The 25550-nt window shown below is 43.3% G+C and overlaps 1 protein-coding gene across 6 annotated transcripts; it reads right to left on the bottom strand.

Moving 5' to 3' along the window:
* Positions 1-2500: 2500 nt before the first annotated feature.
* On the bottom strand, positions 2501-24858 carry LOC118361378 (protein kinase C-binding protein 1-like). 6 transcript variants are annotated; one of them, XM_035741260.2, is made up of 21 exons: positions 24722-24858; positions 21746-21973; positions 16041-16111; positions 14700-14860; positions 12129-12350; positions 11295-11408; positions 10841-10933; positions 10623-10710; positions 10465-10520; positions 10275-10352; positions 9897-10012; positions 9275-9753; positions 9027-9155; positions 8752-8913; positions 6655-7179; positions 5997-6497; positions 5726-5883; positions 5484-5564; positions 5300-5378; positions 4230-4469; positions 2501-4055 (listed from the first exon to the last, which is right to left on the bottom strand). In XM_035741260.2, exons 2-21 carry the CDS (start codon positions 21757-21759, stop codon positions 3874-3876), a joined length of 3549 nt encoding a protein of 1182 aa, XP_035597153.1. In that variant the 5' UTR covers positions 21760-21973; positions 24722-24858; the 3' UTR covers positions 2501-3873. The 6 variants fall into 6 exon arrangements, with proteins under 6 accessions (XP_035597153.1, XP_035597154.1, XP_052339055.1 ...); XM_035741261.2 differs by lacking the exon at positions 24722-24858 and adding an exon at positions 22095-22221; XM_052483095.1 differs by lacking the exon at positions 24722-24858 and adding an exon at positions 22095-22221 and having other exon boundaries at positions 12129-12272.
* Positions 24859-25550: the final 692 nt, after the last annotated feature.

Genomic DNA, 25550 nt, shown 5'->3' with positions numbered 1-25550 from the left:
TGGAAGCAACTTCTCATTAAAAAAGGCACATGACAGCCAGCTTGGAGTCTGCCAAAAGGCACCTAAAAGACAAACAAGATTCTCTGGTCTGATGAAACCAAGATTGATCTCCTTGGCCTGAATGCCAAGGGTCACGTCTGGAGGAAATCTGGCACCATCCATTCAGTGAAGGATGTTGGCAGCATCATGTTTTACAGGATGTTTTTCAGTAGCAGGGCCTGGGAAACTAGTCAGGATTGAGGAAAACATGAACCGAGCAAAGTACAGAGTGATCCTTGATGAAAATCTGCTCCAGAGCTCTCAGGACCTCAGACTGGGGCGAATGTTCACCTTCCAGCAGGACAATGACCCTAAGTATACAGCCAAGACAACGCAGGATAGCTTCAGGAGAAGTCTCTCAATGTCCTCGACTGGCCCAGCCAGAGCCCGGACTCGAACCCAATCGAACATCTCTGGAGAGACCTGAAAATAGCTGTGCAGCTACGCTCCCCCGCCAACCTGACAGAGTTTGAGAGGATCTGCACAGAATAATGTGAGAAACTCCCCAAATACAGGTGTCCCAAGCTTGTAGCATCATACCCAAGAAGACAAGGCTGTAATCGCTGCCAAAGGGGCTTCAACAAAGTACTGAGTAAAGGGTCTGAATACTTAAGTAAATGTGATTTCATTATTTATTTTTAGCAAAAATCTCTAAAAACCTGTTTCCTTTTCATTAAGGGGGATTGTGTGTAGTTTGGGGGGGGGGGCTATTTTATCAATTTTAGAATAAGGCTGTAACATAACAAAATGTGGAAAAAGTCAAGGGGTCTGAATACTTTCCAAATGCACTGTATATGTTGCTAATATCTAGGTAGTTAGCTAGCTATATAGCTTCTTTGCAAAAAAACTAGCCTTGTACTCATGGCACAAATACCTGACTGCTACTAGGGTAGTTCTGTACAAGACAAGTCCAAATTCATAATACAAATATTAGTTCAATAAAATATGGAACAGTAAATTAATGGGATCACGGTAGCTAATAGATGTCAGCAATGGTGTCAGCTGGAGGTGACTTGCAGGATGCTAATTAGAATTTTCTACAAATTGTAAAATAGAGCCTAATATATTGATAAGTCACTTTGTCTGAAAGATTTACACTTATCAAAACATCACGCCAGGCTAAGCCTAAAATTGAAGATGCACTATGCAGAAATCTCTCCACCATTTCCTGGTTGATATGTTATTAGTTTGCCTAATTTCAGTTTGTGACAAAACAAGCAAGTTTCATGTAGAGAATAATTTACCATCTAAACCATTGTGAAATGCATTTTTCATAAGCAAAATATTGTATTTTCAGCTGTTGGACACTGGTGTTCAAAACCACAAATAAAAAAAATACAAGAACAAAACATAAGCACTGGAAGCATAGAAATAGCACACATGGAACAGCGTTTCTTAGACTTGCTTTGAATGAGAATGACAGATATTTAACTCACAATTCTATGCGAATTTGGAAACATATTGCAGCTATAAATGGTGAAAAAACGATTGGAAGCATTTCAGTGTTTGACGGGTATTATTACACGACCACTGCGGGGCTTAATTTACATATTTTTTTAGATTTGGTTCTAAAAAAAAGAACACAATATAAACTAGCTTGCTGGCCAAGCGGAGTATATAGTTGGTGTTATTATGGATAGGAGTATAACAAAAAAGTGAAGGTGGCATAAAAGTGAAGGGGGCATATTTATCTACCATACCAACCATCCAGTATTAATACAAAACCAAAAAGAACACATTTGGATACTCATTTACTTTCCATAACGTATACTAGCTATAGTAGCGGTAGCTAGCTTACTGACCTATGTACAGTCCAGGGTCAAGCAGCCATACCGCGTGACTTTTTTAAAGTGTAAATTAATTTGGCTACTTTGCATCTATAAACTGTTGTTGTAAGATACCATTTCATACGTTCATCTAACGATAATTGTTTTAAACAATACCTTTCTGGTTATCCAGCTGTGTCCTATCATAAGACGAAGCCTACACAACCTTCCATTTTGTCTTCTCCTCCACCGTGTTTTGTTCTCGCTCTTGCGGTTGAAATAAAACTGTCGCGAGAGGTTTGATTTACACTGGATATATGACGCACGGTGCTCGCGAGGTCAATTGATGGCGCAAGTGTGAGAGGTAAAATGTTTTTATTCTCACATATTTCAGTGATACTTCTATATAAACCCTACCTGGAGAGCAGATGCAACTTGTGACAAACACTTTTTGCAAGAGGCTCAAGAGTATAGCTAAATCCGTCTTCTCTGCTCAAACAGTACCAAGAAGTCCTAATTCTCCTTCCATTTGCCCTTAAATGCCACAATCCCGTACTTTGAATTTGAGCACACCAACAAGTTACTACATTTACTACATTAAACCAAAGCTTGTCATGTCTACTTAGCCAAACCAGTTCCCAGTAGTCCACCAGGTGGCAACAAAGCCCACTTATGCCAATAAAATACTTTTAAAAAACATTGGTCAGACCTGTTTAATTATTTTCTTAAAGACATTAACAATCCATTTACTATATGTACAATATGTAAACAAGATAATATATGACAAACAAAGGGGTAAATAAACATGCTCAGAATAATATACAGTCAGTCACTTTTGCTGTTTCCTTTACCCTCCAAAAACACTATCATGGTCGAAAGTAATTCTGGAGTAGGCTTACATTGCTAACGAATAACCAAACCATCGAAGGTTGATGAGACAAATAGTTCTGACAGAATCTGAACAGGTGACATTCATATAAAGTCTTACAATGCATTTAAATAAAAACGATTTCCAGAGCTGAGCCATTTCAAAACATTTGGAAAGTGATTTTCATTCACAAACAGTATTTAAAAAAAAAATCTCATATGCTTGTCAGAGCACTATAAATATTGTCCATGTGTCTTATTACAAAAACTTTGTACAGTTTTAACCTTTATAGTTTTTATACATCACAGTTTATTAAAATCTATGTATACACTGAGGAACTACGATATATAATGAGTATGAAACAATAAGGTAACACAGGGGGTGATTACCAACTTAATGCTATCCCTTTGAATGAAATGTCTGTGTATACTGTTCATGGATTTTCAAATACACCCTTGTCAACTCCTTACAAAATGATGAAACTTTTAAACCGCATTGACAATGTAGAATAATTTACATTTTAGATTGTTTGGGTGTCCCAAACAGGGCTGGCACAGTAACGTGCTCGGTTTCACTTCTGGTGGCAAATAACTATAAAGACTTGTGGTATATTTTAAAGAGCAGCATCACAGGTTTCAAGTTTAAGATTGTTGTAAGAACACACAAAACATTGATGTCTGATCTTTTGATGTACTTTCCTGTAGATAACTAGCGTTAGGATAGATGGTAAGAGGGATATACAAATAGGATGAAAAGAGGAAAGAGTGAAAATGTATACAGACTGAAGTTTGATATCCAGATGAACTAGTCACAAGGACAAGGTAAGTGAATCCTCCAGTCTAGCACATAGACTTTGAGGAGGATGAAGGATGGCTTAAAACATCGGATCACGAGGCAGACGTTGAACAAAACAAGGGACAGGGGATGAGTCAGCTGAATCACAGAGGTGCAGGCCTTTATGCAAGGAGTGTTCTTGGTGTTTTAAAGCCCTAAGCCTGGCTAGGAGAAGGTGAGGGTGTCTGTTGGTTTTGATACCTCTGTGGTCTTTCATACGGAGATTCTCTGGACATTCCCAGATTAGTTGGTCGCAAAAAGGCTTGGTTTATTGGATCTGTCTCTTTGCAACAGATACATACATTTTACAGACTGCAGGATTGTAGAGTATAAAATGTGTGTGTGTGTGTGTGTGCAGTGTAGTGGTTAGGGCACAGTAGCACTGGCACTGTCCTTGCTCTTGTCTACACAGCAGGTAGGAGAGGGGCCTTTGTCTGTGGCAGCAGATCCTGTACCAGAAGGGGCCTGGGCACTGGAGGAGTGACCTGGTGGTTTGGCTGAAGGGTCAGAAGTAGACTCCGCCTCTGGTTCCTGCTGAGAAGCTGTTGCTGTCGGAACAGAGGGAGGCAGACATGAAACATACGTTCAGATGGTAAAATAAAATACAGAGAGAGAGCTAAAGAGAGTGTGTAATGTGTATGGCATGTTGGTGCCTGAAGTTTTAGTGCACAGGCACTTCCTTCTATGCATTCGTGCAAATTACGTTGATTGTGTATGTATACCTGACTGTGTGCAGGACTTCATGTGTTCTGGCCAGTGGGCTTGCTGGCAGGGGTAGTCACAGTAGCTGGTGTTCCAGCAGCAGTAGAATATGGCCTCCTTCCTGCAGTTGGCACACCACTGCTTTTTCTTGGTGTCATCCACCGCCTGCTGTTTCTCCACCTCCATCTGCTTCTTCACCTCCGCCACCAGACGCTCCCTCTCCTGCTCCAGACTCTGCCTCATCTCCGCCATAGTCAGTTCTACACGACACACAAAGACGTTTAGAAGACGTACTAATATAATTCACATTATATTGAAAAGAATGAATTATTAATATGAATGTAACATGCATTGAAATGTATACGATGCATGTTTTATGACGACAGCACAGGAATTTAATGAGTATATTATACATACAGCTATAATGCACACACTTGCATTATTAAGATGTCAGAAAACACAGATATGAAGTCCATCTCATACACACACGAATTGGCTTACAGAGACTGGTTGGCTGAAGTGCGTTTTGATTCTGTACGATCAGATTAAGAGCAACAATGACAAGAACCTGCCATGTGGGGAATCGTAGGTGGCTTTCAGCTAGTTTTATCTTGTTGTTGATACCATGTCTTGTTTTGAGGTGCTTTGACTGACTTCATGTCAATGCTAATATGGCTCAAATTTACTAGCCAGCTAACCAACCAACAACTAACAATGTACAGTACCGGCCCGCCACGAGGAATCGCTAGAGCAAGGAAATCCCATCTGGCCAAACCCTCCCCTAACCCGGACGACGCTGGGCCAATTATGGCCACTTAATTGGTCTCCCGGTCATGGCCAGCTGTGACACAGCCTGGGATCGAACCCAGGTCTGTAGTGACGCCTCAAGCACTGCGATTCTGCGCCTTAGACCGCTGCATCACTCGGGATGCCCCAACCTTGTCTGTTTTGCCCCATAGTTGCGTACACAACGCTTTTGTTGCTAAACAACCAACCAGTCTATCGGCAAACATATATATATATATATATATATAAATAATGATACCAACCTAAAAGAGGTGCATATTTTTAAGGAACAAGTGGAACAAACCAAGATTGTGCTTCATCTCTGAAAGCTCTTGCTGATGTAGCCACTGAAGTTTCTCAATCTCTATCCTCAGCCGCCGGATCTGTGCAAAAATATTCAACAGTTGTCACAAAGCAGTGAGACAGGGGGGAGAGAGGTTTACCTATTTTATGGACTCAACCAAAAGTCTGTTCACCGTAGCCCTCACCTCTGCGATTGTGTTTCCTGAAGTGCTTTTGGAAAGGTCGTTGTAGATTTCTGTCATTGTTCCTTTAATCGTTTCCATCATCTGAAAAGTTCCGGTGAGATTATTACAACTCACAGACTGATATCAGACAGGTACATTTCCAGATCAATAAAACACACATATCATCTGTGAATCTATAAACTTTCCCCTGTAAAGTATATTCATTCTGTGTGAGGCAGGCATATAGCATCTTGCTGACTCACTTTGTTGGTGTACTTTGCTATGTCAGCTGCCACATCTGCTGAGGCTGTGGGGATCTGAAAGTCTCCTGCCAGGTAAGAGGAGGAGGAGGAGGAGGCACCAGAGGTGACCAAGGTGACTGATGAGGTGGAGGTCTGGGGACCATCTTTCTGTTGTACGGCTGCAAAACACAGAAGAGGGGAAAGGAATGAAAAGAAACATTCAATAGCTCATATTAACTAAGATGATATGAATGTGTGTATAGAATTTGGGGAGTTGTGAGTCTCGATGTACCTTTTGCTGCTTGTCTGGTCTGGTAGCGCATACTGGAAGATCCCGGCAACTGCTGCTGTGACTGGAGCTGCTGTGGGCTGCGTGTCTGTGCCTGGGTCTGCGTCGGCGCCTGGACCGGAACAGGAGGCTGTGTTTGTGTTGGCGTAGACGGCTGCTCCTCCTGCTGCTGCTGCCGCTGCACCTTCTGCATGTGCCACTTCTGGGACGACGTCTGGAACTTGTTGGCCGGGTTCCACACCACCGTACGCTGCACTGCCTGAGCCGTCTCTTTGGGCAGCAGAGGGCGCTGTTTCTTCACTGCCAAGGCGACCGCGGCGGAGGAGAGGGTGGGGGCGGAGGTGGGGGCTGGAGAGTGGGTGGTGCTGAGGGCCGTGTTGGGCTGACCAGAGCCTGTGCTGGAGGACAGGTTGAGTGGAGGGTTGACGAGTGGCTGACTGGGGTCTTTGAGGTTGGACAAAGTGGCAGAGGCTGGAGAGGGTGCCACCGAGGCAGGGAATTTGCCTGGTCAGAGAAGAAATTACACTGATTAAATAACAGAACAATCACGCGTTTTCCTCCTTTCTGCTGAGCCTTTAGGCCTCAGTCTCTTACAACTGTCTGATACAAAGCAACTAGGGTGCACAAATCAAATGAAACAAGACAATAACTGAACCCTCACCTTCCAGCTTGGTGCCAAGGGGCTCCTTCGTGGCCTTGGCGACTACAGCCCCTGGCTCCCTCCTGGCCTTACGGTCGCGACCCCCCTGCTCATCCCCCAGGTCAATAACCAGCTCCCTCTCTGAGTCGGAGTCCTGGTCTGGGCCAGCAAGGGTCCGGGGTGCGCCTGCCCTCCCCTCCTCTGGGGCCTTGGGCATGTCTGTGGGGGGCTGAGTCTGGGGCGTCCTGGGCTTCTCCTGGGAGTCTCTCTCTGGGCCATTGATGCCCTGTCTGTCTTTGAGCAGGGCTTCAGAGTTTTTTTTATCCCTGGTCTCTGTGACTGCCTCCTTGTCCTCTCCCTGTGTGCTTGCCTTGGGCCTCTTCCTTGACTCCCTCTCTGCTTTGTCCTTGTCGTCATGGGCGGCGCTCTTCTGTCTGTGCTCCTCATCGCTAAGGTACTCGCTGTCGCTGGAGTCAGACTTTTCGGAATCCTCTGAGTCACTGTGTTCCACACCCTTATACACGTCCTCAGAGATCCCATCAATGCCTGCACAAGGACAAAAAACAATACATAGTGTTTTTCTTTATTTTTACATTGTAGAATAATAGTGAAGACATCAAACCTATGAAATAACACATATGGAATCAAATGAGTATTGAATAAATTATATTTATAAATATATTTCATATTTTAGATTCTTCAAAGTAGCCACCCTTTCCCTTGATGACAGCTTTGCACACTCTTGGCATTCTCTCAACTAGCTTAATGAGGTAGTCACCTGGAATACATTTCAATTAACAGTTGTGCCTTGTTAAAAGTTCATTTCTGGAATTTCTCTGCTTCTTATTGCGTTTGAGCCAATCAGTTGTGATGTGACAAGGTTGGGGTGGTATACAGAAGATAGCCCTATTTGGTAAAAGACCAAGTACATATTATGGCAAGAACAGATCTAATAGCAAAGAGAAATGACAGTCCATCATTACTTTAAGACATGAAGGTCAGTCAATCCTTAAAACATTTCAAGAACATTGAAAGTTTCTTCAAGTGCAGTCACAAAAACCATCAAAAACCAAACTGGCTCTCATGAGGACAGCCACGGGAAAGGAAAACCCAGAGTTACCTATGCTGCAGAGGATAAGTTCATTAGAGTTACCAGCCTCAGAAATTGGAGCCCAAATAAATGCTTCACAGAATTCACCTAACAGACATCTCAAAAACTGTTCAGAGGAGACTGCATGAGTCAGGCCTTCATGGTCGAATTTCTGCAAAGAAACCCCTATTAAAAGGACACCAATAAGAAGAAAAAAAGACTTGATTGGGCCAAGAAACACGAGCAATGGACATTAGACTGGTGGAAATCTGTCCTTTGGTCTGATGAGCCCAAATCTGTGATTTTTGGTTCCAACCGCCATGTCTTTGTGAGAAGCAGAGTAGTTGAATGGATGATCTATGCATGTGTGGTTCTCACCATGAAGCATGGAGGAGGTGGTGTGATGTGCTTTGCTGGTGACACTGCCTGTGATTGATTTAGTTTTCAAGGCACACTTAACCAGCATGGCTACCATAGCATTCTGAAGCCTGTTTTCAACAGGACAATGACCCAACACACCTCCAGGTTGTGTAAGGGCTATTTGACCAAGAAGGAGAGTAATGGAGTGCAGATGACCTGGCCTCCACAATCACCCAACCTCAACCCAATTGAGATAGTTTGGGATGAGTTGGACTGCAAAGTTAAGGAAAAGAAGCCAACAATTGCTCAGCATATGTGGGAACTCTTTAAAGACTGTTGGCAAGGCATTCCAGTTGAAGCTGGTTGAGAAAATGCCAAGAGTGTGCAAAGCTGTCATCAAGGCAAAGGGTAGCTATTTTGAAGAATCTCAAATATAAAATATATTTTGATTAACACTTTTTTTGGTTGCTACATGATTTCATATGTTATTTTATAGTTTTGATGTCTTCACTATTATTCTACAATGTAATAAATAGTCAAAATAAAGAAAAAGCCTTGAATGAGTAGTTGTGTCCAAACTTTTAACTGGTACTGTATATGTATCATATGTCATGAGCGTATCATTTATAGGCCTTGAGACACAATTCATGAATGGTTTGTGAGTGTACCTAGTTGGGCCTTGCAGCTCTCGATGGTCTTGTCCAGGCTCCTGATTGGTCTCTTGGGGGTGGTGGTGAGGAGTGATGACCCCTGTTGTTGTTGTTGTTGTTGCTGCTGCTGCTGTACTGCCTCACTGAGCTCCTTCAGGTCCATCTCAGCCTTCACACGATCTGTGGCAAATGACACTCGAACTCAACACACAACCGAAACATAACCCCTAACCGAACACACAGCACAAGACAAGGTGCTACAGGAGGAGGAGGAGAGGTTAGATGGGACACACCCAGGTTGAGGTTGAGGATGCTGCCTGTGCCAGGGGCCCTCTCCTGCTTGGGCACCAGACCAGGGGAGAATGGCTTGGGGCTGCCCGTCAAGCTGCCTGCATGGCCCATCTTCACTGACGCAGGGGACGCTGTGGCCAGAACACAACACTTTAACCGCCACACATGTTTTGACTGTGACTATTCTGTAGATAATACCCCTGTGTTAGTTAGTCGTATGACGTGTTAGAGTCAGGAGCATGTTAATTACCGGTGTAGTCCATAGACTCCTCCCCAGCACTGTAGTGGAATGGGGGGTTCCTGGGCCCTCTCTCCATCCCATCCTGCTCCACGTCAGACCCCGTGTGTACAGAGGAGTTGGTGCTCATGGGAGAGCGAGGCATGTCTGTCAGAGAGATCCTCCGCCCCATCCCGCTCGACAGAGAGCTCTTGCCCAGGAGCATCTTGGGAGACGCGGTCATGTCGAAGTTGAAGCGCATCTTGTCGGGTTTCTCCATCTTCACGGCCCCTGCCCCGGGGTTGGCTGGATCCAGCAGCATCTGGAGCTGGTTGTTGGGCGTGAAGGGGGTGCGGAAGGGGGCGTAGTTAAACACACCAAACTTCTTGCGGATGTTCTCCACGTAGACCTCCATCTCCTGCATGGCGCTGTTGAAGATGCTCTTGGTCTTCTTCACAGAGAAAGGAATCTCCTTGGACATGAGGTAGCAGTTGTTGATGGGAACCCACGCCCTACGAGATAAAAAAAAAAAAACAGAAAGACTTGTTAAGGAGTAGGATAAGTATAGAACCATGACTCACTTCAGAGGAGTCCAAGTAAAAAACAATGAAAAGTCCCTTCCCATCCTCTACTTTCATCCAACGGCAAGGCTCACCTGTCATGCTGTCCGAAGAAGCGTGCGTCCACCTGTCCGTCTTTCTCCCGCAGTGCTTTGGCTGGCCAGAAGGGGAAGCCCTTCAGCTTGGCCCACACCAAGGGGTGGGTATGACCCTAAGAGGGGAGGCACACCAGGGGAAAGGTCCGATAAGACAGCAGAAAAACAGACAGTGGAATAAGATTCGCAAAGACATTCCTGTGCTCTAAAGAGTGTTTTTTGAGATTTGAAATATGACATTTAGGCTAGTCTACATTTGTCTTCGGGACAAACCTAATTGTGACCCAAAGTCACATAGTATGTGGAAGGACAAAAAGTTACATTTAAATCTATTAAAAATGTTCATTGCAAAAGAAGGTGAGGAAACGTTTGTCTTACACATGGCTCGCAAAACCAGTTGTCCCGCTTTTGGCACGAGGACAGGTAGCACTCTGGACAGACCTCGATTTCGTTCATCTGAAACAGACAGCAGTTTCCACATCACTGAAATGGCCATTTTACACATGGAAGGGAGAAAACAAAACACAACCCAGGCTGGCATTTCAGTCATCGTGTAAAAATGACTCACTTCATGTTCACAGATCTTCACAACGACCTTTGCTGTTGCTGTTAGTTTGTGATTACCTGCAACAATACCGAAAGACAGAAAAACAACTTGGCTTTCTCCAAAACAAGTATCAGTACAGAAAGGAAACTGTGTTAATTAAGCAGGTGTTTGTGACCTACCACCATTGTAGATGATGCAGTTGTGCAATATCCATTTCATGTCAGCCAAGAAGGCTTCCGTGCAGCCATACATTTTCTTTTTCATATTCTACAAATATAGCAGAGAAAAATGTACATTATTAGAAAACACCATTTCGACTTCAGTTGAATTCACTTATGGCATGTAGTCGCTCTAGATAAAAGCGCCTGCGAAATGACAAATGGGAATGTAAGGGTACCTTCTCCAGTGTTGCGAGGTCCATAGCATGGAATATGTACTCGGCATAGTCAGGGTGCTGCTCCAGAGACACAGGCTTCCAGAAGGGCTCAGTCTGCCCAGAGAGGAAACAGTCACAGGCATCAGTTCTCATAAACACACCATTCAACCTAAAGCCCTCTCTGGCTCACAGTGGGCACCTGGAATATGTCAAAAGAACTATCAATGTCAATGAACAACTCGGTACTGGTAGTCCCTGTATATAGCCATGTTATTTTTTACTAGCTATTGTTATTCGTTATTCACTGTCTACTTATTCCTTGTGTCACTATTTCAACAACCAAAAAAAATGTATCTTTAACTCTGCATTGATGGAAAAGGACACGTAAAGTAAGCATTTCACTGTTAGTCTACGCCGGTTGTTCACAAAGAATGTGACAAATAAACTGTGATTTAAAAACGTGTTTTGAACTTACCCCTGGCTGTTTCATCTTCTGGAGGGCAAACTTCAGCAGGTATGAGAGCTGATCTATCGTTAGCATGGTCATGGCTTTGCTCTGTGTCTCTATGCACTCTGCTACTGTGATTTTCTAGAAACATTTTAAAAAGTCAGGGCAAAGTGACAAACAGTAGCTAGTAAAAAACCAAAAGGGATACTGGGCTAACCCACAACCACTCACAGCAGTCTGCTGGGCTGGCTATTAACTCTGCATCTGTGTTATGATTTATAGGAGACAGAAGTACTAGTCCTCATAGCAGCGAAATCCATCTAGAGAGGGAAGATATAGATCCTGCCCACTTTATGTTTGCCCTCCAAACAGGCTTGGGCTCGATTCCATTTAAATTCGAGACTTAAAATATGCCATGTGTATTATCCTTATTATAGAATAATATACTATGAAAGTGACGTGTCATTTTCCAGGAAGAAGCCTTGGAGTTGTTGAACTTTTGTAGGCTTTTTGAATGGTTTTCAATGGGGAAACACGTAGCGCAACACGTAGCACAAATATTATTTTATACACATCTTAAAATGACTGCGTTTTCACGAATTTGATGATATCATCGTCAGGCCCAGTCAAATGATTATAGGGAACTGACCCCGGAAGTATGGGTATAAGGATTTTTACATTATTTACTTGAAATTAAGAATTGAAATTGAACCAAGCCTGCCTCCAACCCCATCACCTGACACCAAAAGAGCAAGCGGATATTAAGCTAGTGGTAAAGGGAAAAATGTACCCGGAACACGCCCACACAACATGCGCACGTATGTACACCTACACACCCACGGCACACACACAAGCGAGTACCTCACACTCTGGACAGAACCAGTCGCCCTCGGGCTCTGCTGGCAGTTTGAGGCACTTGGCATGGTACACCCTCGGGCAGAGCTCACAGCAGAGCACCTGGCCCTCGCGGTGGCACAGCCAGCAGTAGAAGTCATTCCTGCCGTCCTGCGGTACAACATCAACAGGGTCTGTGGTGAGTGATGGCTGCTTCACATAGTAAAAGGGACCATGTCTTAGCTCTGACTGAAATGCGGCAAGAGAAACAGGGGGCGGGTTTCAAAACACACGCAGAAAACAAACACAAAAGGTGCAGTGCAACAGAACACAGAGAGAAATACACAGTGGCAAGTAAGGCAGGATAATAAGCAAGCAGGCACCAAAACACAAGACCGTTTTGGTTGGTCTCGTCAATATCAATGCAGGTCTATCTATAAGATAGTCATGTCATTGTTCTTTATCTATAACAGAAGTTTGTGTTTCTGTCATCTGTTTATGTCATCACAGACTAAGTGCAATTTGATTGACTTTACCAGGTGGACCAATAATCAGTCTTGTGTTGGATATCATGATTGACACTTCATTAACCCACATCAGCCAATCAGTGAACAAGACAATACTAGTCAGCAAATATCTATGTCACTGTTCAGAACATGCAACTTTTTCCATCTGTCAGCGGAACTGAATTCAAAGGTTTTGGCTTGGGGTTTAATTGTGTCATGAATGTAAAACAAAGCATTCACAACAAATGGGAATAAATGTGCAAAAATATAAAATATCTGGCAAGCATACAATAATATGCATTAATATCTATCCTTTCCAAAAAGGCTGTTTAGGTTTAGAAAAGTAATTAAGTTATTACACTCTATAAACTGTTGTGATTACCAATCATCACAGCAATTATTTTAACATTTAATCATCAATACATGATACACAATCATGTATGTTTTTGATATGAACTAATGCATTGTTAGAACATACAGCAGTGGCTTTCATTTAAACCTGGGGGCATAATATGTTGTGCACAGACGCTAGGGCTGTGCGATAACACCTAAAACTCATCTAAATGTTTTCTAACTTATGGGCGATTCACAAAATATACATCTAGATTTCATTTTAATGTTTTCTCAAAATAAGCTTTGTTGTACAATTTTAAAATGGTCAAATTCACTGCAAAACAGCCATCAATAATCTATTGAATTCAGAGCTTGTGAAATTATACCACGGCTGAATATATTCCTTCCACAACCATAAGACCCAGTTTTAATTGTATTAAAATTGTTAATAAATCACTGATCTGGCTTTCAGGTCTGTCTAGAAAAACGCCATTTTTGTTTCAAATTGAAAATCAGAACCATGCATAATGCACATTCACTAATAATGTAGCAGGCATTGTAGAAAATTAACACCGGTCTCATGAACAAACTCTCAAGTACAAGCCCACGTGCTAGTGAGTAGGCAGCAAATAGTTATATTTCAAGTTTAGCCAACTTGGATCAAGGTATAATTTCACAAGCTCTGAATTCAGCTAAAAAGACAAAACATTTGAATTGTTATGAACCCAAGCTTCTGTCCGTCTCAAACTGTTTGAACAGCATGAGTGGCCCTACCTTATTTCTCAGAATGAGAACAAGATGCCAATTCCTTATTGCACATTTATAAAAACAGACTAAATGGCTAAATGGCTAGTATAACAATCTTTATTTGACTAAAATGTTGCTAGCGATATGTGGTACCATAATGCGTGCGCGACAAACTGAGCATTCATTTTCCAGAATGAATGTTCAGTGGTACATCCGTTTTAGTAGTGTCTGACTGCTCGAAATGTGAGGAGTTGAAACAAACAGTGTATGGTTCGAAAGGTTAACTTCTCCTCCATTAGAGTAAAATAATGTCTTGATGTGTTTCGGTGTCCATATAACCGATTCTGTTGGACCAAAGCGCTCGAGAGTGGCGCAGCGGTCTAAGGCACTGCATCTCAGTGCTAGAAGCGTCACTACAGACCCTGGTTCGATTCTAGGCTGTATCACAACCAGCTGTGATTGGGAGTCCCATAGGGCGGGGCACAATTGGCCCAGCGTCGACCGGGTTAGGGTTTGGCCGGGGTAGGCCGTCATTGTAACTAAGATTTTGTTGTTAACTGACTTGCCAAGTTAAGTAAAGGTTCAATAAAAAATACAAATAGCGAGTTGAAACCGTTTGTCAGAGTGGAAGAAGTGATCTCTCACCTTTGTTGTTGTGGGTGGTAGGGGAGGAGCTTGGGAGAAAGAGGCAAAGCGAGAGGCTTGTCGAAATCTGTCCAAAATAAGCCCAATGCGTTTCTATGCGCTTATTTTGAACCTAACTTGTCGCCTGCCTTCCTACCTTTGGGACAACGACTCCCATTGTTAGGGCAGAGACATGAGCATCTCGTTATTATATACAGATTTCTGGTGTAAATGGGAAGGTGTACAGCACAGAAGGACCAAATGAGACGAGACCAAAAAGACAGCAAGCAGACATAAAACGCTCATAAAAATATATCGCCCAGCCCTCACACGCACACGCACACACACACACACACACACACACACACACACACACACACACACACACCTGGTCTTTGTTGTTGCTATGGATGGCTCCAGGTTTCTTCTTCTTCTTCAGGGGGCTGGGGGAGGTGTCTGAGGGGGAGTGGCCATTGGAGGAGTGGGTGGGGCTGGACACCTTCCTCTTCTGAGCCACCAGCGCCCGCTCTGCTGACCCAGGGTCAGACACTAGTGGCCGAAGTAGAGGGAAAACCAGGTCACCATACATAAAATACGGAACAAGAGTAGCAGCTTATTAATGGGTTCCACGTTGCGTCACGATATTGTTTTGATTGTTCGTTTTAGGACTGCTGCCAAACTGAGCATTCTATTCAATGCGTCCTCATTGGGCACCGATGAAGATTTGGTCTAAAGTGCATTACTGTGTCTAAAGGTGGCAAATAATTAGTTGGAAAACCTTTTGTCGTTATTTTGAGGTAGCCAGATTGACTTTAGATGCAGTATAACGTTAGCTAGCTAGCTAAGATTGAAGGGAGACACAGATTTTATCTAGCTAACGTTAGCATTGCTCGTTCATTTGACAAACTTTGCTTGCTAAGGACAACATTGCCATCTGTCTAAAGTAAATTGACAACATGATGATGGCAAAGTTGATTCCTACTAAATATGTGCCTACTTTAGCAATGTCATCGTATTCTCAAGCCCCTATATGTGTAATTTAGAACTTTTGCTCATTAATATGGCTGCAGCATCTGTAGAATGTTGATAGCAATGGCAACGACGCGAACGAGTGACGGAGGGGCAACTCATGAATATGAGGCTTAGAAGGAGAGACTAGACGCCTGGCATGAAAGACTAGAGAGGCAGAGACACTCCCAGTCACAGGCCAGTCTACACAACAATGACCGGCTCCATCGTCTTCAGTACTACTCAACTAATCTTTCCTCCGACGGGGATAAGAGTCATTGTGAAGGTCAAAGGCAGTGTAAAGCCTAGACCTTTCTTTTGTTAGCAGAACCCCATCACTGAGAGACAAAATACAGTAGTGCTTGCCCAGGGATACCGATCAGATAAGAGATTTTGGCCACCAAACCTTACTGCTTGGTTTCCCAATCTGGCAACGAATTTCATATGATAAGTTAACATCTTATCATCCTTGCTACGCCAACCACATTTCAAGGGAAGTGTGGTCGAGGGCCTGTGACAAGTGTTCACACTCAATCCCTGAGGCAGTGTTGCTCCATTACAGTGATCTGATATTAACTCAATGGCAGAATGGTTGCTCAGTGTAGCTCAAAGATCCACAACAAACATGTTTAAATGTAAGATCAATACTAAAAGAAGAATACGAGAATAAGCGGTCTTCTCAAAACACAGTAACATTTGTACGCAAAGGCCTTGTTCTTACCTTTGGATCGCACGGACGCATCCATCCCCTCTACCCCCTCGGACTCGGTCTTTACCTCCTCCTCAGCCAGACTGCACAGAGCGAGGGCACAGAGACAAAAAGAAAAGGGAGAGTCAGTCACAAACGGTGTTCACGAACGGAATCCTGCCACACAGTAAACAAGTGGAACACCACCTAAGGCAGGACCCCCAGAGGACAAAGTCACCAGAGTTCCAGCAGGTTTCCACTGCGGTTTCCTCATGCCTGCTTTAATGAGAAACAGCAATAGGTTAACAGTGTTAGGCCACCAAATCTAAGGTGCAACCGACGGGTCACAAAACTTACTTGGACCTCAGAACCACGGCCTTCATGATCATCACAGAAGACATCCTATGAGTGTCTATAATCATTGGTCAACACAGTCAGATAAACTTAGGTGTTTGTGTTCCATGGGGTGCCACTGGAGAGGATCTCCATGGCAACAAGTCCTCTTGATTCAGCTGGGCGACAACTTGTGCTTCAGCGCAACAAACAAGGCCAACCAAACAGAGAGTAGGCTGTGTGCTCCTGTCCTCCAGGAGACAACGGAGAGACATGGGCTTCAGTCCTGATGAGGGCCATGAATTGATGAGTTTGTTTGCATCTCACTTTGCCCACCTACCTACATTCCAAGACGCTCTTTCTGTACAGTGCAAGTTCAATCAAAAGCGGAATGCCTTGAAAACAATGATTCCCGAAAACACAAACAATTTGCATAGGCTATGCCACGCAAGGATTTGTACCTTCAAAATGGACGGTGAATCACAGAAAATTGCCTCAGACAGTCATGGATGAGAGAGTGTAAAGTGAAGGTGCTTCTTGGTAGCCACTCAAACCCCAGCTCTAACAACAGGTGTCCCTAAAGGCTGTTTAGCCTATTCCTAGAAACCCACTGCACCAGATCACTTTAGTAAGCTTTACGGAGTCAACCTTGGTCTTATTAGCTAACTACAGGTTTTTACCTGTTACATTGGTCTGTTAACTAGCCCAAATATCGTGTTCTGAACAGCCCAAACAATAAATCAGATTTCCACAGCAAATCATATCAATATATAAAAACATATTTAAAAAAAATAGAGCTTCTTTCATTCAAAGAAACGCCCAAATCAAAGCCTGTAGCTTTCTGTGTCTCTGGTTCCGCTCTCATCTCATTTCCTCTCAGGAAGAAAGAGGAGGAGAAGAAAGGGGGGTCCACGGTAATGAATGGAGTTCTTTGAGAGTTCAGCCCCTCCTTTGTCAGTGCCACTGAGGGCCTCGTTCCAAGGATGTCGTCCCATTCATCGCCCTCTTAAAGAAAATCCTCCTCGGGAATGGACCCACCACAGGACACACGCTGAACCAGTTCAGGCTCTTAGCCCTGGTGGCTCCTGGTGGAGGTGGATGGGGCAGTGGGCAAAGAACGTCTAGGTACAGGTAGCCTAACAGGCAAATATCCAGCACTGGCTAGATAGAAAAACAGCCTTTGGACAAGGTTCAAGAAGTGGCCACGTGGGAAAGTTTTGAATGAGATTAGAGTTTATCTATTCTTAGGAATCCACATCCATCACAGTCATTGATCTGAAAGGAAAAAAAGGACTGAGTAGAAAAAGGAGGCAGCACAATGCCCCAGAGCTGAGGGCAACCATTGATGAGCCTAAACATGACTACCACTGTAAAAGGGGCCATTAACTAAATCTACTAAACCAATAGTGCCACCCTCCATTAACACAATGTAAACCTTGATGTCCTGCTCGTCAAACCAAGTCCATGACATTGATCATTCATAAACCCAACGGAGGAAAAGTCTTAATCAATGATCACCAGGTTAAATCACCACTATCAAAACGACTGTAGCATAAAATAATCCCTAATGTCATTTGGATAATGAAAGAAGATGAAGTAGACACAAAAAGGAAGAAAATTACAAATAATCCAGCATATGAACCTTTTCTTGTTTAGACACGCTGCTGACAGATAACCCCCTCCGGGGCCTTGCTGTTCTGGACACAGAGAGCGAACAAACAAAACGAGGCCCACATGAAAGAGAGCTAATGTTAGCCAACTCTCTGTGCTACGTGTGCTAGCAGCGAGAGCACTGTGGGATGACAGAGTACTGTTAGCATGCAGCCCAGCAGTGAACCAAGGTTTACACTCTTTTATTCACTCACAAATAGGCTCACCGGGCAGCCAGCGTGACATAATAACCACCTGATCCTGTAGCTTCTGACTAGGCAGATAGTTTCTCTCTCTCAACTGGTCATCCTATGTTCTTCCAGAGGGCATTTCAGACCAGGAGCAGTATTCCAGAAACATGCCAGAACAGATAGCAGAAAAATCTTCAGGATCTGGGAATATTCCAGATGAGCAAAATTCAGGATAACATTGATAAACACCCACCCTCCGCAAGGAGGAATGCCTGATAGAAGAAAAAACACACACACACACACACTGACTCTGTGCCTTGAGATTCCACTGGCTCCTCAGAGAGACAGTCGAGCAGAGGCAGAGCAGGGTTCTCTCGTCACAGAAAATGGAGGCCACAGCCGGCTCCCCTCCCCCCTCTCACACATCCCCCACACAGACCGAGGCACCAGTCACAGGCACTGCCCCCCTACACACACACACACACAGGAGGACCAGGGGATCCGTGGAGATTACAGTTCAACATCCAAACATCAAAACACAGTTAAGCCGAACCACGTTTTATTCAGGGTACAGAGGGAGGGAGACATAGATGAGGGACAGATGGAGAGAGAGAGATAGATAGAAGATAAATCCAGCTAATTGGAGATCATTCTTATCCATTTTACCCCCCGCCCGTCTTCAGTCTTGCTTTCACTGAACGCACTGCCGTCGAAGAATAATTAGGCTTAATAATAAGAGGGGGGTAAGACACTATGAGAGTAAAGACAGATCTGACAAACCTATGCTGTATCCCTGAGGAGAATACACTGTTTTGGTCTCATGCAACACAGTGGTGTCTCATGTGAGCGAGGGTCTGGGTTCCTGATCAAAACCTGCTAGCCTGCTCTGTAAGTGGTGCCATAAAAGCAGGGTGGTTTTGTTGTATGCTTTGAGTTGGTAATATGTCCTTGAATCCACTGAGAACCAGTATTGTTGATAGAGAAACAACCTGGCACCCTCTTCAACCTGCAGCCCCTGTCCTCCAGAGAGAAGACTGACTCTGAGAGACATAACAAGATACAAACAATACCATCATGGTTAAATGTACTGTTCGCTCAAGACAATATAAAACAACTAGTTTTAGGTAGTCGTGCAGAAATAGGTGCCAGGCTTTTGCCTGCTTTTTCATACTATAAGATTCCTTATACACATGATTCAATTTTGTCTGAATTTCTTAACCGAATAACATGTTCTTCAACAGAGATAATTGAAGTGTGGTAGCATACCTTGTGATAGATATAGCACAGAATATGCAAGAAAATCATTCAGCCTGGTTTTTACATTGGGCTGGAGGGGATGAAACAAAGATGGCGGTGGAATTTTCCAGAAGGCCCCTGCTCTCCCTGTGCTGCTGCTCTCACAGCGATTTTCAAGCTTTAACCTCGGCTGCTGCTGTAATTGGCTGGAGGGTCTGCAGGGCGGGACAGGATTGGTCGGCTGTTCTATGCCACATGGCTCCCTGTGTGCAGGCTTCCCTCTTCCTTAAAAACATTTTCTGCTGCAATGCAGAGATTCCCCCTGCATTAAAACGGTGTAATTTCCCCTCGGTTTAAAAGGTTGTCTGTTTTGAGTGTGACTGAGTGAACCGGGTAGAGGCTTTAGAAGAGGGATGAGTTGTTCTTTGTGGTTGAGAGGCAGTAAATCACAATTTACGAGCAATGTTGCCTCAGCAACCCCCAGCAACCCCAGACGATCGTCTAAAGATAACCTGTCACCAGATTACTAACATACCCACTAACATAACACTAACGGAGCACGGCATGAATTTATACATGTCTCCAAACTCACCTAAATGTCAATGACTGTAATATGAAGCATGCTTTGTGTAGAGCTATACCAAGATGGTTGACAGTAAGGAATGTAGAACCCCCCCCTAATTTAGGTTTGACACTGAAGGTTAGGCTTTTGCTCATAATTTTTTCAAAGTGAACCGTGCATTTTAAAATCTGCCGTGGCATGGTAACTTATTACACATTTAGAACCTGTGAATTACTTTCTGATTCATGCAAGGAATCACTGTTAGGCACTATTTGGAAACAATTATTATTAATTGTGATGAATTATTTGAACTAAGAACCATAAAGTAATTTCCAATTTAAACACCAGTGGAAACAGTACTGTAAAATAAAGTACTACCAAAAAAGATTTGTGTGAATTGAGAGCCAGCTATGCAGTTTCACTTACCTATTTACAAAGGAGATACGATTCCCTTGAACCAAGTATTACAGAAACGTCAAACCAGGCATTTAAATGAAGCAGCAGATCAATGGTGTTTTTGTCTCTACAGCTATAAATAGGTGAGCGAGGCCCGAGCGGTGCCAAGGAGGGGAAGAGAAAACAAGCACGCAAATACGGACAAATATGAGTCGAGCTGAAGACAAACACAACAACACGCATACGAAATACACACAATCAACAATCGCAAAAAAAAATGAAGTGCTTCTCTGGTAGTTTATATCTGTGATGACAAGAGCAGAGCTTCACACAAAATGGCCACTGTTTGAGGGGCACAGAGCAGAGGAAACAGCTTTACAAGGATGAGTGCTACAGAGTCAACGTAGCACAGGCCTGTAAACTTGAGGCTTTGGGCCTCCCTTATATCCCAATGAGCTTCAAAACAACTAGCCTATTAATGTGTAGAGGAAGAATCAAATAAATGTTCAATTGACAGGCTGAAATTCAAGAATTCCCCTCAGACAACCCATTTTTGGTTGGGACAATGAATGAACTCTGAGGACCCTGTGTGAGTTCTGATACGGGTGAGACTGGAGAGGCATTTAGCCTCATGCGGCAGGCATTCACTGCCCTGTTTGTACCTGCATCAATTGGTGAAGAATTATGACCATATGTGCAGAGAAAATCATTACATTAACTGAATCATTACATCCACCCCCCCCCACACCTCTAACACTGGTTGTAAGCAACCAGTGTCCAGTTATCCATCAGCCCCTTCCTAAAGACCCCCCTCTAACAGGCACATCTGTTGCCCTCACGTCCATGCCCTCTGGCCTGGCATGACACACTAGATCACAAAAACAGAGACAATCTGCTTAAAAAAGATACTTAACACCCCCCCTCAACCACACTAACCCTTCTTCTGCAACCCATCCCCCGTCATCTCTGACTCTGCCATGACACACAACTAGGCTGGCGCAGCAGAGGGGAGAAAAGAGAGTGCACACTCTCACTCTCTTTAGCATTGTAAAAAAACAACAACTAAAAAGCCAAGGAAAACAAGGATTTGCCATGGCCCATTGCATGGTAGTCTAGATGTCTTGGGCACACGTGACCCTGCTACACAGAGAGAGAGAGCAGGGGTGAGTCCTTATCCAACCCCCCCACCTCAGCTCTCTGTGGAGCAGGGGCCTTGCGAGGCCTAACCCGCCCACAAAGCTCCCCTACTCCTTTGGGAAAGCAATCTGTGATTTTCAGGTATTCACATTTAGATTTGCACAACAGTCACACAACAGAGTAGAAGGAGAAAGGAATGTTGTAATTAGAGTTGAAATAAAGACAGGGCTTACCTCTGTGGATGCATGGCTGCCTGACACACTGTTATGTCAACACTTATAAAACATGGAGGACACTCTCAGCCCGGGAAGGCTCCTCTCTTCAGGCAAGGCGATCAGGCCCGTCTGATGGTAGCCAGGCCCTGACTGGCCCCTTTCTCACAAGCGAGATGTAAGGCCGCATCCGATTGGCCGAAGCATTTCCTGAGTAATTATCTTTGTTCAGCGCAGGCAGGAGCAGCTCTGAGTGCGGGAGAGACAGGGAGAGAAAAAAAGAGAGAAAGCTAGGCCCCAATTACAAAATAACACATTTAACTGCATTTCAGTGACCTAAAGAACACATATAACAATGTAATACCGTTACCTAAGGTTGCATCTGATGCACGTTGTGTTATTTTCATGGATAATATATTAGAAATGTCAGCATGTAGAAAATGAAAAAAGGACAACAGGGCTGCTCTGCTGTAGCCTCCATTTTTGTAGAGAAGGCCTTTGTCTAAACCCCTCCCTCCTCCTCAACTGTCTTCAGGCGAGCGAGAGAGGGCACACAGTTCTTCACCAAAACAACTACAACCAAGGCTAGAAGAAATTACACACCATTTAGAATGTAGACCAGGGAATCTGTCCATATAACATTAGTGGAATTAAAAATAACTAAATGGTAAATCCATATTATATTAAAAAAAATGGATTAACATAAAAGGAAACAGGTTACAAATATTCTGTAATAAATATAAATGAATTCAATACAAAAGGCTATATATGGGCTTGTTCCAAAATAAAAGTATAGCTGTTATGTACACTATTTCATATGACGGGAGACAATGATCTGCTAAAAGCTTTTAAAAAAATGTTGGTGGAAAAATAATACTTTCATAATTAATAAATCATCAGGCCAAAAAGCATTATTTTAAAGTACAGGCCAAATAGACTAAAAAAAACATGCAAAGTGGGCCTCCTCAAAATGAAAGGCCCATATTGTTTTTGCTAAAATTAAGTTTTGAAAATAAATATATAAAATACCAATAAAAATGGCTAATTTTGGGTCTGTGTGTACGTTTGTTGTAGGGATGTCCCAGCTGTGGAATATTCTAGTTTATGGATGGTTATTGTTTTGGAGTATTCTATAAGGCCTAATCCATAACATATAGGCAGGCCTAGGCTAGTTCATTTCTGGTCCTACAATTGAGGTTGGAAAGGGTGCATAATACATGACAAAAGTTGGGGAAAGGGATGGCATTTTGTAATGCCAGACCCAAGAAGGTTAGTGTGTGCATGTAGGTGTGTTCCAAGAAACCTACCGCTTGCATCATGTGCTTTGTGATATCATCAATAATTCACTATACCTAGGTTATCGTTTGTGATCTCAGACAGGAGTTTGTCAATTAGAGTAGGTTTTAAATAGCCAACCAGGCCACACTCATAACACAGAGGTTACAAGCAATGGTAACACTCTGTGCTTGTAACTTTGATTACCATTCACTGTGCCCTCGCCATTTCCCCCATTCCTTGCCACAGGGACCGGATTATGAATAGAAAAGTGATTATATCTATACAAAGGAAATGTTGTTGTGAGCACAGGATGTGTGCTTGGTGGAGAAGTGGGGCTTGAAGAACACAGAGGTCATTGATTTTATAACAAACACATGTGCAATGCTGTCCTCTAGTGAATACATGGAGAAAAGCGACAGTCAGGCTATTTTAAATGCAGTTTCAGGCACCCCTATCCCTTTTTTATTTTATTTAACCTCTCAAGTCAGTTAAGAACACATCCTTATTTACAATGAACAGTGGGTTAACTGCATTGTTCAGGGGCAGAACAACAGATGTTTACCGTGTCAGCTCGGGGATTCGATCTGGCAAACTTCCGGTTACTAGTCCAATGCTCTAACCACTAGGCTACCTGCCGCCCCAGAACCCTCACTCTTCACGCCTGCCTGATGTCACCTTATGAACGTGTCACTGGTCAAGTGCTAAACGTTACTTTAGTCGCCTTGCCTAATTTGACAGCTGTCTAGCCTAGATAGATAAGACGTATGCTCCTCTGAACAATTCATGCTCTATGTTGCCTAAAAGGACAACTGTTTGGCCAGATGGTTATAGCTGTGAGCCCTTTGCTACGTGCTCTTTTTGGGAATCTAGGCCAGCTTACAGTGCTTCTACACCTGCATTGCTTGCTGTTTGGGGTTTTAGGGGTTTTAGGCTGGGTTTCTGTACAGCACTTTGAGATATCAGCTGATGTACAAAGGGCTATATCAATAAATGTGATTTGATTTGATACAGTGAACACTTGTTTGACAAATTTGTATGGCAAATGTTGTTGAAAGGGCTAGGCCTACTTTGATTAGTTTTCAATCAGCTCATACTCCTGGTCCCTTGACCATTGTGTAATGTTCATGGAACAGTTAGGAGTTAGCTAGGTTTAAAAAGTGAAGTGTACAGAAAAAGTCATCCATCACTGTACTCCCACTACAGGGACATGTAGACATTGAGATATCTGATTTCTGGCATTTGTACAATTGATTATGGCGAAGCCAAATCATGCCATAACAACTCATATCGACATGGTTTGACAACCTATTCTAAAATAAATATGTTGCACAACGTTGTTATTCTTGAATGTGAGGGCTGGGGTCAGGAGGTCAGGCATGGCTGAATAAGTGACAGGCCAGGGTGAAAGGCATTAAGAGTAGGGTGAGACTATATTATTGCTAGCTAGGTTGTTTCCTTTTGTCTATATACAGTACTTAAATATACTTTACACTTGCAAAGTGTCGCTAACTATATCAAACTGGATTTACCACAACTGTCGTTCAACTGCGTTCAGTGTGCTCTGCCGGATAGCAAGTTAGCCTAACGCGTTACTGTACCTAGCTAGCTAATAACAACAGTTTCCCGGTTCACATTGACAAATGTGCCGATTTTAAAACGCTTTATGTTACTTAAACTAAATGAATAAATTGTCTTTCACGTAAAACAATCAATACGTACCCGGAAATGAAGACAGCTATAGAACAATATTTATGACTGGACAGAATGAAAAATGGCTTGGAGGTAACGTTTTCCCCACATAGTCTCTAAACATTCTGTACAGTCTTTGGTATCCGCTTCGTTGCTTCAACATTGGAAAATCTCCTTCTCAAAAGCCATTGGATGAAAAGCCAAAGGTTCCTCCCCTCTGACCTTCTCATATGCAAAGGGATTTTGATAAGGAGCAGAGGAGCGAGGAGTATGCAATCATAGAATTAGGAATTAGATGACTTACTATATACACATAATAATTACATGATTAAAAACGTAGTGTAATAGGATATATATGAATGCAATATAGACCTTCCTCCCCATGACTTGGGATAGGACACCTCCTCCATCAATTCCCTTGCACGTCATTTGTTCAGCCTAGTCAATCATGAGTTCAATGAGGCGGGATTTTCTAGCTACGTCCTATGGGCGGTTCATGTGTAGGAACTGGGTCAGTGCTATCCGAATCCTTTGGACTTTCCTACCCTAAACTTAATTTTACATTTCAAATTCAATGGAGTGGTGACGTCCCAAGGATCCCGGATAACACGGACCGTAAGAACAGCCGGGAGGAAGCGTTTGAATACCTTTCTCGTCCTAGCACAAGTGTCAAACTCATTCCACGGAGTGTCTCGCTGCGTGTTTTCACTTGACCCTTGTATTTGATTGATGAATTAAGTTCACAAATGAGTGAATTACTCCCCTCACCTGGTTGTCTAGGTCTTCATTGAAAAGAAAAACCAAAAACCCGCAGACACCCCGCCTTCCGCGGAATTAGTTTAACACACCCTATTCTAAC

Source organism: Oncorhynchus keta, chromosome 28, assembly GCF_023373465.1.
Source record: "Oncorhynchus keta strain PuntledgeMale-10-30-2019 chromosome 28, Oket_V2, whole genome shotgun sequence".
In the NCBI taxonomy this organism is placed as follows: domain Eukaryota; kingdom Metazoa; phylum Chordata; class Actinopteri; order Salmoniformes; family Salmonidae; genus Oncorhynchus; species Oncorhynchus keta.
Note: the sequence above shows the minus strand (reverse complement) of the source record. Positions and strands in the feature narration are given on the sequence as shown.

Coding starts and splice junctions, on each gene's coding strand:
- LOC118361378 (XM_052483093.1), bottom strand. CDS start 16,396: ATGATCATGAAGGCCGTGGTTCTGAGGTCCAA. Junction 16,112..16,364: donor GCCGTGGTTCTGAGGTCCAA/GTAAGTTTTGTG, acceptor CGCTCTGTGCAG/TCTGGCTGAGGAGGAGGTAA. Junction 5,565..5,725: donor TAGCAAAGTACACCAACAAA/GTGAGTCAGCAA, acceptor GGAACTTTTCAG/ATGATGGAAACGATTAAAGG.